At 27.9% G+C, this 12958-nt stretch overlaps 2 protein-coding genes across 3 annotated transcripts; one reads left to right on the top strand and one right to left on the bottom strand.

Annotated features, from left to right (window-relative positions):
- Positions 1-993: 993 nt before the first annotated feature.
- On the bottom strand, positions 994-4394 carry LOC143341215 (uncharacterized). 2 transcript variants are annotated; one of them, XM_076763947.1, is made up of 4 exons: positions 3899-4394; positions 2611-3742; positions 1959-2524; positions 994-1871 (listed from the first exon to the last, which is right to left on the bottom strand). In XM_076763947.1, the coding sequence occupies exons 1-4, from the start codon at positions 3956-3958 to the stop codon at positions 1266-1268; spliced, it is 2364 nt and encodes a 787-aa protein (XP_076620062.1). In that variant the 5' UTR covers positions 3959-4394; the 3' UTR covers positions 994-1265. The 2 variants fall into 2 exon arrangements, with proteins under 2 accessions (XP_076620062.1, XP_076620061.1); XM_076763946.1 differs by having other exon boundaries at positions 996-1871; positions 2593-3742.
- A 1182-nt stretch (positions 4395-5576) lies between these two features.
- Not10 (CCR4-NOT transcription complex subunit 10) lies at positions 5577-9792 on the top strand. The gene is made up of 10 exons (XM_076763738.1): positions 5577-6292; positions 6929-7251; positions 7332-7438; positions 7979-8130; positions 8214-8413; positions 8479-8770; positions 8861-9208; positions 9297-9406; positions 9496-9574; positions 9643-9792. Exons 1-10 carry the CDS (start codon positions 5884-5886, stop codon positions 9696-9698), a joined length of 2076 nt encoding a protein of 691 aa, XP_076619853.1. The 5' UTR covers positions 5577-5883; the 3' UTR covers positions 9699-9792.
- Positions 9793-12958: the final 3166 nt, after the last annotated feature.

The following is a 12958-nucleotide window of genomic DNA, read 5'->3' as shown; positions in this document are numbered from 1 at the left end:
AATATTTCTTCAATAGCATATTTGGCCGACAACAATTTTAGCGGACGACAGTATTAACCGATAGTGACATAATCTGATAGCAGCATTAGTTGACTGCGTAATTAGACATAATAAAGGACGATTTGGCGGTTCTGACAATCTTATGGGTGAATCATTTCGAGTGATCCCCGTCGAGTGGCGCTGGGATGAAGGCGACTTTTATACGCTCCTCGGATATTAAATGGGTCGAGATTTAAAATAAAGGATCTGGCCACGGAATGGGGAAGGAGACATCATCTTCTGGTAAAGGAACTGTAATTGACTTCACAGTATTTACCTTTGAACTTTTGAAAGAATCGATTGTTGATTATATTATATTTCTAACATACAATTCACAATTTAAAATCGATCGAAAATCGTCGACCAAATCAATCCAAAAAAGTGTCAATTATTCAGGTATTCATTTAACAGAATCGCATTCATTACAGTTGCATTAATTATGTCATTCAGGAAAGGTGAATTGAATATTTTTAGTACATTTTCTTTTTTTGTCATTGTATTGGCAATGGCAGTAATATTGTAAATGCAATTCAATCCAATAAAAATTGAAGAAGAAATAAGTGCACCCGATTCGCGATAGAATATTCGGATAGTCCAATGTCATAAATTTTCGAATTCCCAATCAAACTCGACCCAAACCCGAAATATTGGATAACCGCCCACCCTTAGTAACTAATAATTTTTCTTTAATATGTTCATTTACAATTATTTCATTTGTATTCCAAGCATAATCTAAACATTTTATGAAATGACGCCTGTTAATATTTGTAACGATTTAAAATGTTTGTGTTCAGTGTACGTTAATTACAATAGTGGAAACTTCTTAATTTTAATAAATAATAAATAAACACCAGGTATATTGACTAAAAAATATATTTTTAAGGTAAAACTAAAAGATTGATAACATTTTTTTATGCTATTTATACATTATGTATTGTTTGTATCAAATTTAATATAAACAATTATAAATAAAGAAAATTTGTTATACAATTATTTTAGTTTACTAAATGCATAATAAATTTCAACAAAAATTAAGTATTATAAAACATATCACATTTTCCTGTTGATCATTGATCCAAAATTTTTAATCGTATTTAAAGTAACTTGGGCGGTTTCAAATATTTTTTATACAATTTTGTGTACTTTATATACAATTTCAAGATATAATAATTATAAAAACGTATGAAAAGGGTTCAATTTTCAGTTGAGTATTTTCATTAGTTTGATTAAAGATTTAAAAATAATGGAAATGGTTGATTTAAATAACTTTCCATTGGCAAATTATCTACTTTGTTAATATTTGAATCTACAAAAAACGATGTTCCTTCAACAGTTCCTAACGACAATTCAGAATAATTCGAATGATCATAAAAATGTTGATCCGTATTCAAAATTCCATGTTGAAATTCCAAATCGTGATAATTACTAAGATTCAATATTTCAGTGCAATTTGTTTCAAACTGATCTATAAGATCGTTCATTGTTAATGTCTTTGGACTAGTAACCTCTACAGTAACAATTTGTTCTGTATTAATATCTACTAATGAAAGAACTTGAGAGGTAGAATCAGTAGTAGGTAATAAATTAGGAAGTTCTAATGACAGTGTTGGATTTTCACAGAGTTCGTCAGAATTAGACAGTGACTGTAATTCCAAATTTGAATTAAATTCTTCATTAATAATATCCGTATTTTCAGAAAATATAGTTTTTTCATTTGATGTTATGACTATGTTAGATCCTCCTTTAATTTTAAGTTTTTTAGGTTTAAGCTTTTTTGGTTTTTCTGGTATTGGAACAAGATGACCATCTTCTGTTTTCATAAGTTTTACAACCTGTTAAATATCACATCATATCGTAAATGTTTATTTCCTTTAAATAATACGTATTCATTACTAAAGAAATATATAAACTGAATTCACCTTTTTCTTCTTTTCAAGTGTAATTCTATGACATGTTTCCATGTGACGAGTAAGATGATGCGATCTTTTAAAAGCAGTGCTACATTGCATACAAGCAAACGGTCGATATTGTTGATGCGATAATTTATGTCTTTTTAATAAACTATTTCGTTTAAATGCTTTACCACATTCCTCGCATATAAATTGCCTCTCTTTATTATGTACATAAAGAACATGATCATTAAGAATACTAACACTAGTAAAAGTTTTACCACACTGTTCGCATATAACGTTTCTTTGCTCTACGTGTAACTGTTTGTGCCTATCTAAATCTGATTTTCTTGCACATTGAAACATGCAACCATATATATTGCAAGTGAATCTTTTTTCTCCTTTATGTATACGTCTAACATGTTGGTCAAGTGCTCTTTGTGAAATTAATTTCTTGGAACAAACCGAGCAAGTAAAAATATCCCTTAGAGGTGCTTCTCTGTTTATTTTACTAAGATGTGAAGTAGATTCTAAATGACGGGAATAATCATCCTTCTTAATAAAAGTATGCCTACAGTCAGCGCAAAAATAAATACCTACGAAAGAACGATTTCTCATAAATTTTATGTATATCTTTCACTATTTTCTTTTTTTTTTAACTCACCACTGTTTGATATTTTACCATGATTCAACTTTGAAGAATGCACCATTTTATAATGTTCATGTACTTTTTTTTTAGATGCAAAAGTAACATCGCACTTTGAACATTTGTGATTATTATGGTTTTGGATATGAATTAAATATGTTTGTTCAATACTAAATGTTTGTAAGCATCTTTTACATTTGAACTGCATTTTTGTACAATGATTTTCTTTATGTTCCTTGTCATCTTCCTCTGCTTTTAACATTTCTCCACAATCTGAACAAACTTTGCCATTTTCATAGTTATGTTTTGCTCGATGGCGATTTAATAAAGTACGTTTAGGAAAACTACGAGAACATACATCGCAAGAGTGTGGATATTTTGTTGCTCTTTCTCCGTGCGAACGAAATAAATGTATCTCAAGGTGTTTTCGCCTAGCAAATTTTGCATTGCAATGAGAACAATTATTCTTTTGATGACCTTCCAAATGTCGATCCAAATGTCTTTTGTATCTAAATGTCATTGAACATTGGCTACATGTTTTGACTTGTTTATGTAATATATCTAACCCATTGATTTTAATTTTGTTTTGATTAGTTGCCGTTATAAATTTAGTTTCAAGATCATTATTTTCATCGTTTGAATTTTTATTATTAATTTCTAAAGTATGAGATTTATCCTTAATTTGTGTAAAAATATTTGTTTCAAATATAAAAGGCTTTCTTATTTTAATAGATACATTATTACCTTTTACATCCATTGAATTAATTGTATTATTGTTTGTAGTTGGTATTATTTTTGTATCATCAATATATATATTTCCTCCAGCAAATGGGACGATAGACTTTGCAGTTACATTTTCTATTTTTATATGATTTGGCATTATATATTTATTCTCTAATTCATTTTGAGAATTAACTTCATTTTGTAAAGAAATATATCCAATTTTGTAAAAATTAAAATCTGTGTTATTCACGTTGGTGCTTTTGTATTTGTTATTAACATCTCCTAATTGTGACCCTGTATTTGAGCTATTTGTAGGAATTGGTGATAAATTTATTCCTGAATCTTTACTTCCAAAACTGTTCACACATTCTTGTAAATAATCAAATGTTACAGCTTCGTTAGTTTCCGAAGACATGTTTTGTACTGCTTGCAGTATTGAAACATCCTAATAAAATAAGTATTAAACTTATTAAATGTATTTTCATAAAACATAGTTATTTCAATGTTAAACTATAGTTACATAGTTTTAAAAAAATAATACCATAAATTTATTACTTTTCATTACTATTTCTACACAGCATTATTTTTTGAATAATCTTACCTGACTGTCAAATGACTGAAGCGATAGTATTTTAGATTCTTGATTTTTATCATTTGACATTGTTTAAACAATTTTAGGAGATAACAATGTCATGAATAATTCATTTGACAATAAAACAGTAGAAATATAGGATATTCCTTGAGTCAGATTTAAAATTAGTTAAATATTCTATAACTTTTATAAAGCAATTGCACTTGAATATAACCTAAAAAAAATGGTTACAAATATACAAAATTGACATAGTTCAAATACATTCATCTGTTCTTTCACGTATATCAGTTTAATTAAGTAACTAAAAAACTATATAAAAGTGCATTTTTTTGATTATAATATTTTAATTTTTACTGTGTTACATCTTTTAAATTAACAAACATGGTCTACCGAACGTTACTACATATTCCATTGTACTACTACTTTGATGATCCTTGAGTACAAATTTATTAATTAAAACTTCTTTAAGATGAAATGATTCAAATTATTTGAGTCGTTTTAAGGCGTGAATTACAAATGAAACCTGTATTTGCACACGAATGATAAAATGATTTAATTTTTTTGTTGTTTTTGAATTCAAAGATTATGTGAATAACATTTCTAAATTATGTACATAATATATACATATGTATATTATATATGTATATATCGAAATTATACAAATTTATTTTTACGCATTATTTGCAGTAAATAAATCTTAAATAAATATTTGTTAATAATTGCAATATTGCGATAATTATGACATTTGTCAACCATAATATGTAATTGAAAATTAATATTTTTGTTATCTTTTAATATTTACTATTATAGATTTTTTTGATTATTAATATATTCAAATTATGCGACTACAAAACATTTTAAATGAAAAAAAATTCAATATCAAAGTTACGATATTAGTTGTTTAGTATTATACATAATTAACAACTAGACTATAATTCAAAATTAATATTAAACTATTTTTTTGTATTGTTTGTTATTTGAATTGATAAGAAATTTGTATAAAAAGAGTAATGTAAAAATAATTTAAATTTACTATACAAAAACTAGTTAATGATTAATAATAATTGCTTGAATATTTACTTTTTTTATACAGAACTATATTTTTTATTAATTCAATGTAGTATTCAAGTTCATTTGTGTGATATTGGAATGCCTTGATATTGCGTTACGTTATATGTATGTATGTGTAGATATACATATGTTGGTAAAAAAACAAACAGAAAAATATCTACAGACAGATATATTAAAAAGTGAAAATGTAATATATATTTTATCCGCATATTTTCGAAAAAAATTTGTAAAATTTTGTTAAATAAAATTAATATTTTGGTTATATTTAACAAAAACTGCAAGAGTATAGTTATTTTTGTAACACAAAATTGTGCGTATACGTAGTTAGTTAATTCATGTTATATGAATATTAATTGTTCGAATATTGATACTATTTTAAGAGATAAAATTTGGACCATTTCTACTATAACAATGTATTGTTTTTGGAAAAGTGTGTATATCGTGTTTGATCTCATTTTAATTGGAAAAATTTGATCAATATAGAAATGGAAATAAAAAAATTTTAATCTTGCATTATTACATCGATACAATGTAACAGCAATTTAAATTTAAATTGTGAAAATGATAAACTTGGATCGATTCGATCATGAGGGACAGAAAGTTCCATTGAATATCTGGTCTATGTTATATCTCGTTTGTGGTTTCGGTAAGTTTTCAGATTTATTTGAAATACCTATATGCACTATTATTTTAATATTATTTTTAATTAATAGCCACTTTAGTATAATTTGCACACACTTGATTCGAACAGGTTTTGATTACAGAGTGTGAAGATTCTTTATAATTTTTTTATATAAATTTAACCTTTACAAGTGTTAGATGTGGATTTTTGAAAAGTTTTTCGTCAAGTTACGACGAGGTTAAATATTGTGAGAGCATTATAAAAGTTTATTACGTGACATATTATTGTATAACAAATAAATATGAGTGAGACGTCTGAAACACAAAACAAAGATATTGGTTCAGCGGTTATAACAGAACAAGAACGAGAGTTAGCGCAAAATGCGCATTCTGAATTTCAGAAAGGGGCATATGTTAGTTGTTTGTCACATTTAAATAAACTAGAAACTCTGAGACCCAAAGACTTGAAAGTAATGCATAATAAAGTTGTAGTAGAGTGTTATAAAAACGACTTGAAGAAAACAGAATTGTTAAGAAAGAGTTTGAATGCAATATGTGGACAAATGTCTACTACTGATATGACTGAAACTATAGATGATATTGAGAAATGTGTTATGAGGTATAATCAAGCAGTTATATTATACCATACAAGACAATATAGTGCTGCGCTTCAAATTATGAATAGATTATTCGCTTTTATAGAACCTATGGGTATGTAAACAATAATGAAATCGATAAGAATTTTCCAATGAACTATACATTTGTATTCGTTAACCACTTATGCTGGCAATGATTCATGGATACATGCAACTAGAGTGTACACAATAATTCAAAGCAAGCTATAACTTGACATCGGAAGTTTTGTCAGAGTCTGATGTTAATAATTTTTTCTGCACATTAATAATTTTTTATAATATGATACATTTCTAAACAATGCAGAATATGTAGACCAAAACATTTCTTGTATTTCCAGGTAGTTTCATTATATTTCTTGTTTCTTGCTCTTTGAGCATTTTTTTAGTTTTTACAGATGAAATATTTGTAGGATAATGTACTTAATCATGAATGAATGATATTAGTGATTTTATTATTGCTTTTTATTTTTTAATATGGGTTAAAATAGTACTTACTAAGAATTAATAAAATTATTTTATTGTTTGTAACATGTTATAAATTATATCAAATATATAGAAAATAAAAAATTTTACAATAGTCATGTGTATCTTTGTGCAATGCTGTTTGTTTACTACATGGAGTACTGCGGAGACAAATGTATTGTTCCAGCGCAAGGGGTTAAGAAATAATTAATTAGTAATGAATTTAATATGTATGTATTTTCTTTTTTAGAAGAATCACTTGCGCATAAAGTTTGTCTCCTTCTAATAGAATTACATATAGTAACGGATCAACCAGAAGCAGCATTATCCTTAATTAATTATATTGAAAATCAACTCATATCTACAGATAATTCTAAGATTACTCCCGTTGATAAAGAAGGCATAATGAAATCAATGAAAGAACAAAAAGAACAGAAAAAAGAGGTTGACATAGTCACAGATGCATTCAAAATAAAATTATTGAAATGTAAAGCTAGAATATATCTTATGATGCATCAATTGAAATTGTGTAAAAGAGAATGGAAAACACTAGTTTCCTTGGGCACACCTGTAGTAAGATAACATAATGATATTATTAAATTATTTCTATTAAGTCTATTTTTCTATTTTACTTGAAATTTTGCTTTTTTCAGAATATATCAACTGTATTTTTAAAAGCTAATCTTGAATATTTAAGAGGAAATTACAAAAAAGCTATCAAGTTACTAAACTCTGTAACATCAGAAAATTTAGATTTCAAGTATGTTATATTTATAATTGTTTTATAAGAATACAGTTAAATCTTGATAAATCGAAATTGAAGGAAAATGAAAAATGTTTCGAGTTACAGAAGCTCTGTCTTATTAAGGTTTCGAGGCATAGAAAAATTTTGATATTTGGAGGTATCTAAGAGAAACGTATGTAGTTACAATTATAAGTTCATGATGATTAAAAATACAATACATTTTTTATTTTTGGATTGTGGATTGAATATATTTATACTACAGAAATGAGTAAAACAAATGTAGAATAAGACGATATAATGTAATGAAAATAAAAACCAATGACAGTCGCATTTTAGAGGTCGATTTATATAAATTCGAGTTGTAGAAGTTAAGTCTGTGCTGCACAGTTTTGAGTTAACTTTTGCTTACTTTCTGAATTATTAAGGTTTTGCAAAAGGAAATGAATAAAATTTCAACATTGAAGGCTTTCAGCTTAAAGAGATTTGCGTTATCGAGGTCCAATTGTGTTTAGAATTATCAGTACGTTACATTGATAATATTTTTATTAATTTTAGAACGTGTGGAGAATCCCCTGCTGTTTTATATTACAATAATATGGCATGTTTACATCTTTCAATGGGTAAACCGAATTTAGCTTGTTTTTATTTACGAAAAGCTTTACATGAAAATAAATGTATATTAGAAAGTGTACAGGCCAAAGACAGTGGTAATTATAATAGTTAATTTTTACTGTATATTTTGTATTTAGATACAAAAAATAATGTCTTTAATGAAAACGATTTTATTTAGATCCTTTATCTTCGCAACCATTATATACACTTAGTGGAAATAGGCATTACGAATTAATGTATAGTTTGGGTGTATCATTATTACATGCAGGCCAAGCAACAGCTGCCTTTGATTGTTTTATGGAAGCTGCTCAAAAACTTCATAATAATCCCAAACTTTGGCTAAGGATTGCAGAATGTTGTATTTATTGTCACAAACCAGTAAGTTTATCCATTATGTGTTATAATATTTTTGAAAATAAGAGTGATGTTTGTATCATTTTTAGACAAACGAAGTTGATTTTAATATTCCAAAACGAAGAAAGGATTTAGTACAGAAAGTTATTGGTTCTGGAATTTACAGAAAAATTATTTTGGCATCTTCCCTTTCCAAAGATACAAAGTATCATTCTGAAGGTTTTCCTTCTGCTATACCACAAGTAACTTTAGAGTTTGCATCCCTTTGTTTAAAGAATGCATTATTTTTATTACCAAGTAACAATGAACTGAATGTTCCAATTACAACAATTGCTAGTCCGCAAACAGTACCTTTGTCACTGACAGCTGGCCATAATTTAGGTATTCAATTTATACTCTTAAATGATGTATAGATATTGTTGAATATGATTATTATTGTTAATAATTAGAAGGATAAATCAAATTTTTTAGGCGCTCAATACTCAACTTTAATATCACAAGTTACAGCTGTCGAAGCATTAAATTTGAAAATCAGTGTTTTAGCTGCAACCGCTTATGTATGTTTATGTCTGGGCGATTATGTTATCGCGCTTGAGCATGCTAAGTCATTATTAAACATCAATAAATTACCTGGGGCGTATAGAATGTTGGGAAACCTTTATGCTGCAGAAAGTTTGATATTTATGGATAAAATTAGCGAAGCAATTGAATATCTTAAACTAGAAAATATTCAAGATTTGAATACTTTTGTACCTATTCCTGAAACCCAAGATAAAGATAAAGAAAAAATCGATGAAGTTATTTCAAAACCTATAAAGAGTGAGAATTTACTTTAAAACCTTTGATTCTTTCATAAAAGTATTATTTGTTATTTATATATAAAATGATTATTAATTATGTTTCGTAGTGTGGTACCCAACAACTGTTCCTACAGGTATTGCAGTGCTTCATTATAATTTAGCTGTAGCTTATGCAATTCGTGGTGAACTTGATAAATCTGGAGAAATCTTAAAACAGGTAATTGGTAAACTTATAACTTATCAAAATGGCAGATCTACGAATGTATTACATTATTTGAACGTTTGGATAATATTACTATTTTTTAGGTTTGGATGTCGAAAGGTCCAGATTGTGATGTTCCTATTCATGTAATAATGTTAGCATTATATATAGAATTGCAACTAGGTAATATTAATAATATTTTCGTGACATATTTTGCGCGACAATGATTGTACTTATTTTTCATATCACAGGTCATGCAGATATTTCGAGGTCAATAATAAAGCAACATTGTCCGCAGTATCGTTGACGATAAATTCCGTATTTACGAAGAGATTATGATCAAAATGAATGAATTTATGTAAATTACTTTATGTAAATTTTTTTCGTAATGTAAATAAATTGTATGCATCTGTGTATGCAAATAAATATGCAATGTATAAAATTTACGATTCTTTCAATGTATCGTAAAAGATCAATATTATAAGTTTTCTATTTTTTTGAAAGGTTTTTTTTAATTACAATTCGTATGTTATACATATTTTCAAATTTACAAATGCAATTCTTTTATTTCTTGGAAAGTCAAATATCTTTTATTACTTCTGAACAATCAGAATTAAATTTCTATTATTGAAAATAACTTTTAGCATTTTCAAATATTTTTAATGACATTACTTCATTTTAAATGGTGTTGCATATATACATCGGATAGCATAATTTATATTGTATGTGTTCTGGAAATCGTTTTTATTGGAAAAGAAAGTAGGGTGAAGTTTCGTTGTTGAATATTTAAATATACGACGATGAATGAATAGCTTTTCACACGGTTATGTGAACAAATTTACTCTACAAACTCGAGTTCTGTTGTAAACACGCGAAATGATTTGCCCGATTGTTACTGGAAGTGAGCTTACTGACTGGTATTGGGGGCCTCTGGCCTGTAATATGGTCATGGCCGTCTAGGCGAATCACCCCAGGGCCTTATACTGGACCTTACTCTGCCTGACTAACACAAATCCAGTGGTTCTCCACTGTTGGTTATTATACATGGTTCGTCGTATATTTCTCCTATTTAATATGTATGATCGGTAACAAGACGTAATCGTTTCCTGAAAGCATGTACGAGTACTTGATACGTAATGAAGCATACAATTATTACATCGTACACAACACATACGTACAATGTTAGTTAGGTATTTAATATATTTGTTATCGCGATTTTATAATTATTTCTCGTAATTAAGTATAGCCTCATACGGTAGAAAACATTATAGTAATACGTTTGTACAAGATTTGAAATATTTAATGAGTTATTTTTGAAATGTCACTATAACGTGTTTCTATTCACCTTCGTCTAAGTTGCAACAATGTTCTGCAACATTTTAGATAATATTGATAAAAAATTATGGAAATGTTGAAGGAAGATTTCCAAACATATCACAATATTTTTTTTATTAATGGATTACTGAGTGCACCTTTTTAAAATTATACAGGGTGGGTGAAAAATCGTACAACCAACTAGGGAGTAAAACGTAAAAAAAAAATAGGGGAAAAATGTGGTATACAATTTTTTCATCGAGTTTCATTTTTGAGGAAATCGAATTTGAAGTTTGCTCAACTATGAAACAGTATAGTAATACGTTTGTACAAGATTTGAAATATTTAATGAGTTATTCTTGAAATGTCACTATAACGTGTTTCTATTCACCGTCGTCTAAGTTGCAACAATGTTTCCACAACATTTTAGATAATATTAATAAAAAATTATGGAAATGTCGAAGGAAGATTCTCAAACATATCACAATATGGTTTTTATTAATGGATTACTGAGTGTACCCTTTCAAAATTATACAGGGTGGGTGGAAAATCGTACAACCAACTAGGGAGTAAATGTACGTAAAAAAAAAATAGGGGAAAAATGTGGTATACAATTTTTTCATCAAGTTTCGTTTTTGAGGAAATCGAATTTGAAGTTTGCTCAACTACGCAACGCGATTTATTTATCATGCATTCTATTAACATTGTTAATGATAGGATACTGTAGAAAGTATCTAGATAGTTTGATGTCTGACAGAAATTATAATTTATCAGACTGCTTAACAGTTCGTTTTATTTCGTTTGTTGCAAATTATCAAGTTATGGCAAAGTATTGTGATCGAAAGTATGTTGACATGTTTCTCGTTTCGGGAAGTTATGGAGGTAACGCTTTAGCTGCAAGTAGATACATATTACGTTTGTTTTTAATTTGTCGACTATAATTATGTATGCAATGACAAGGAGGGCATTTATCACAGTACTTGTAATGTAATTAACTAAAGTGAAAGTAATAAATTTCAAAACTTCAAATATTTTCCTTATTTCTTTTGTCTAACCCAGATCTAACCTGGTATACATTGCTTTTTATCAGTCTATTTGATCTGTTAGTCTCTCATTAAGGAAAACAAGAAATTATCAAACATTTGTATACAAACGGTTTAAAAGAATCAGCGATGCTAAATAATTTGGTTTGTAATTAAGAATTGTCGGAATATAAAACTGGTTATAATTCGAGAACAAGGCCAATTGGGGCTCATGTGTATACGAAATTGTTTCATTGTTTTTGTGTCTTTAATCAATCGTGATGTGGGCTCTACGTGTTAGGATAATTGCTTTAATATGTAAACAAATGACTAACACTACTGTTAGAATTTGGTAGTTATTAAAAGTGGGTTGGCAACACCGGTAAAAAGAGAAGAGACGCTAACAAGACGATTACAAATAGAAGGATGCGAGCAGTTACAGAAAAGAAAAGTTGAAAATGTTTAAGTTTAATTTATCGTTATATTATAATATGTACAATCAGAAATATAATTTGTATTTTTTTGTATAATTAAGAGTTTAATAAAGTTCAGTTAAAACTTAACAATTACTACCAAAATGAAGGTGAAACTGTTACGAATAAATATGATGACATTTTCATGTTAATGCTTATTTCACGGTTATTTGGCAAAAGTTCTTCTAAGTAGTATTAACTAAGTAGTATTAAAATATGAATCGATGTAACATAAAACAAATGAAAATCTGATTTCTTTTTTAGTTTCTTAACTTACACAACTTTCATAATCACCGGCACATATGTCATTAATTTCTTAAAAATAATAATCATCGTTTTCGTTTTGAAAAAGTCAATTATCTACGATAAATGTTCCGTATAGCCTTATTGCCTCGAGCGTAAAAATACTTAGACATGCCATTGGTTGTAATGTTAAAAATGTACCTCCGTTGACTCACAGGCATTGGTTGAAAACGATGACGAAGATCAGTGACAGCCAATCAGTGGGGATGTAAACACGCTGTGCCATCTTCTCGTGGTAGGACTATACAGGGTGGTACACGCAACTTGTGCAGCTCCATAATTTCCAAAATATGCGTTACACGAAAAAATTTTATGTACAAAAGTTACATGGTTTAAAGGGATATATTACGTAGTATATTTATTTTTTTTATGGGTGGAGACGTTTGGGAGATTTGAAGGTTAACTTTGTTTTTTTAAATAGAATACTATATTTTTTGTATGAAAATATGGAAGAA

The sequence above is a fragment of the Colletes latitarsis genome, chromosome 4, assembly GCF_051014445.1.
Source record: "Colletes latitarsis isolate SP2378_abdomen chromosome 4, iyColLati1, whole genome shotgun sequence".
Lineage (NCBI taxonomy): Eukaryota > Metazoa > Arthropoda > Insecta > Hymenoptera > Colletidae > Colletes > Colletes latitarsis.
Note: the sequence above shows the minus strand (reverse complement) of the source record. Positions and strands in the feature narration are given on the sequence as shown.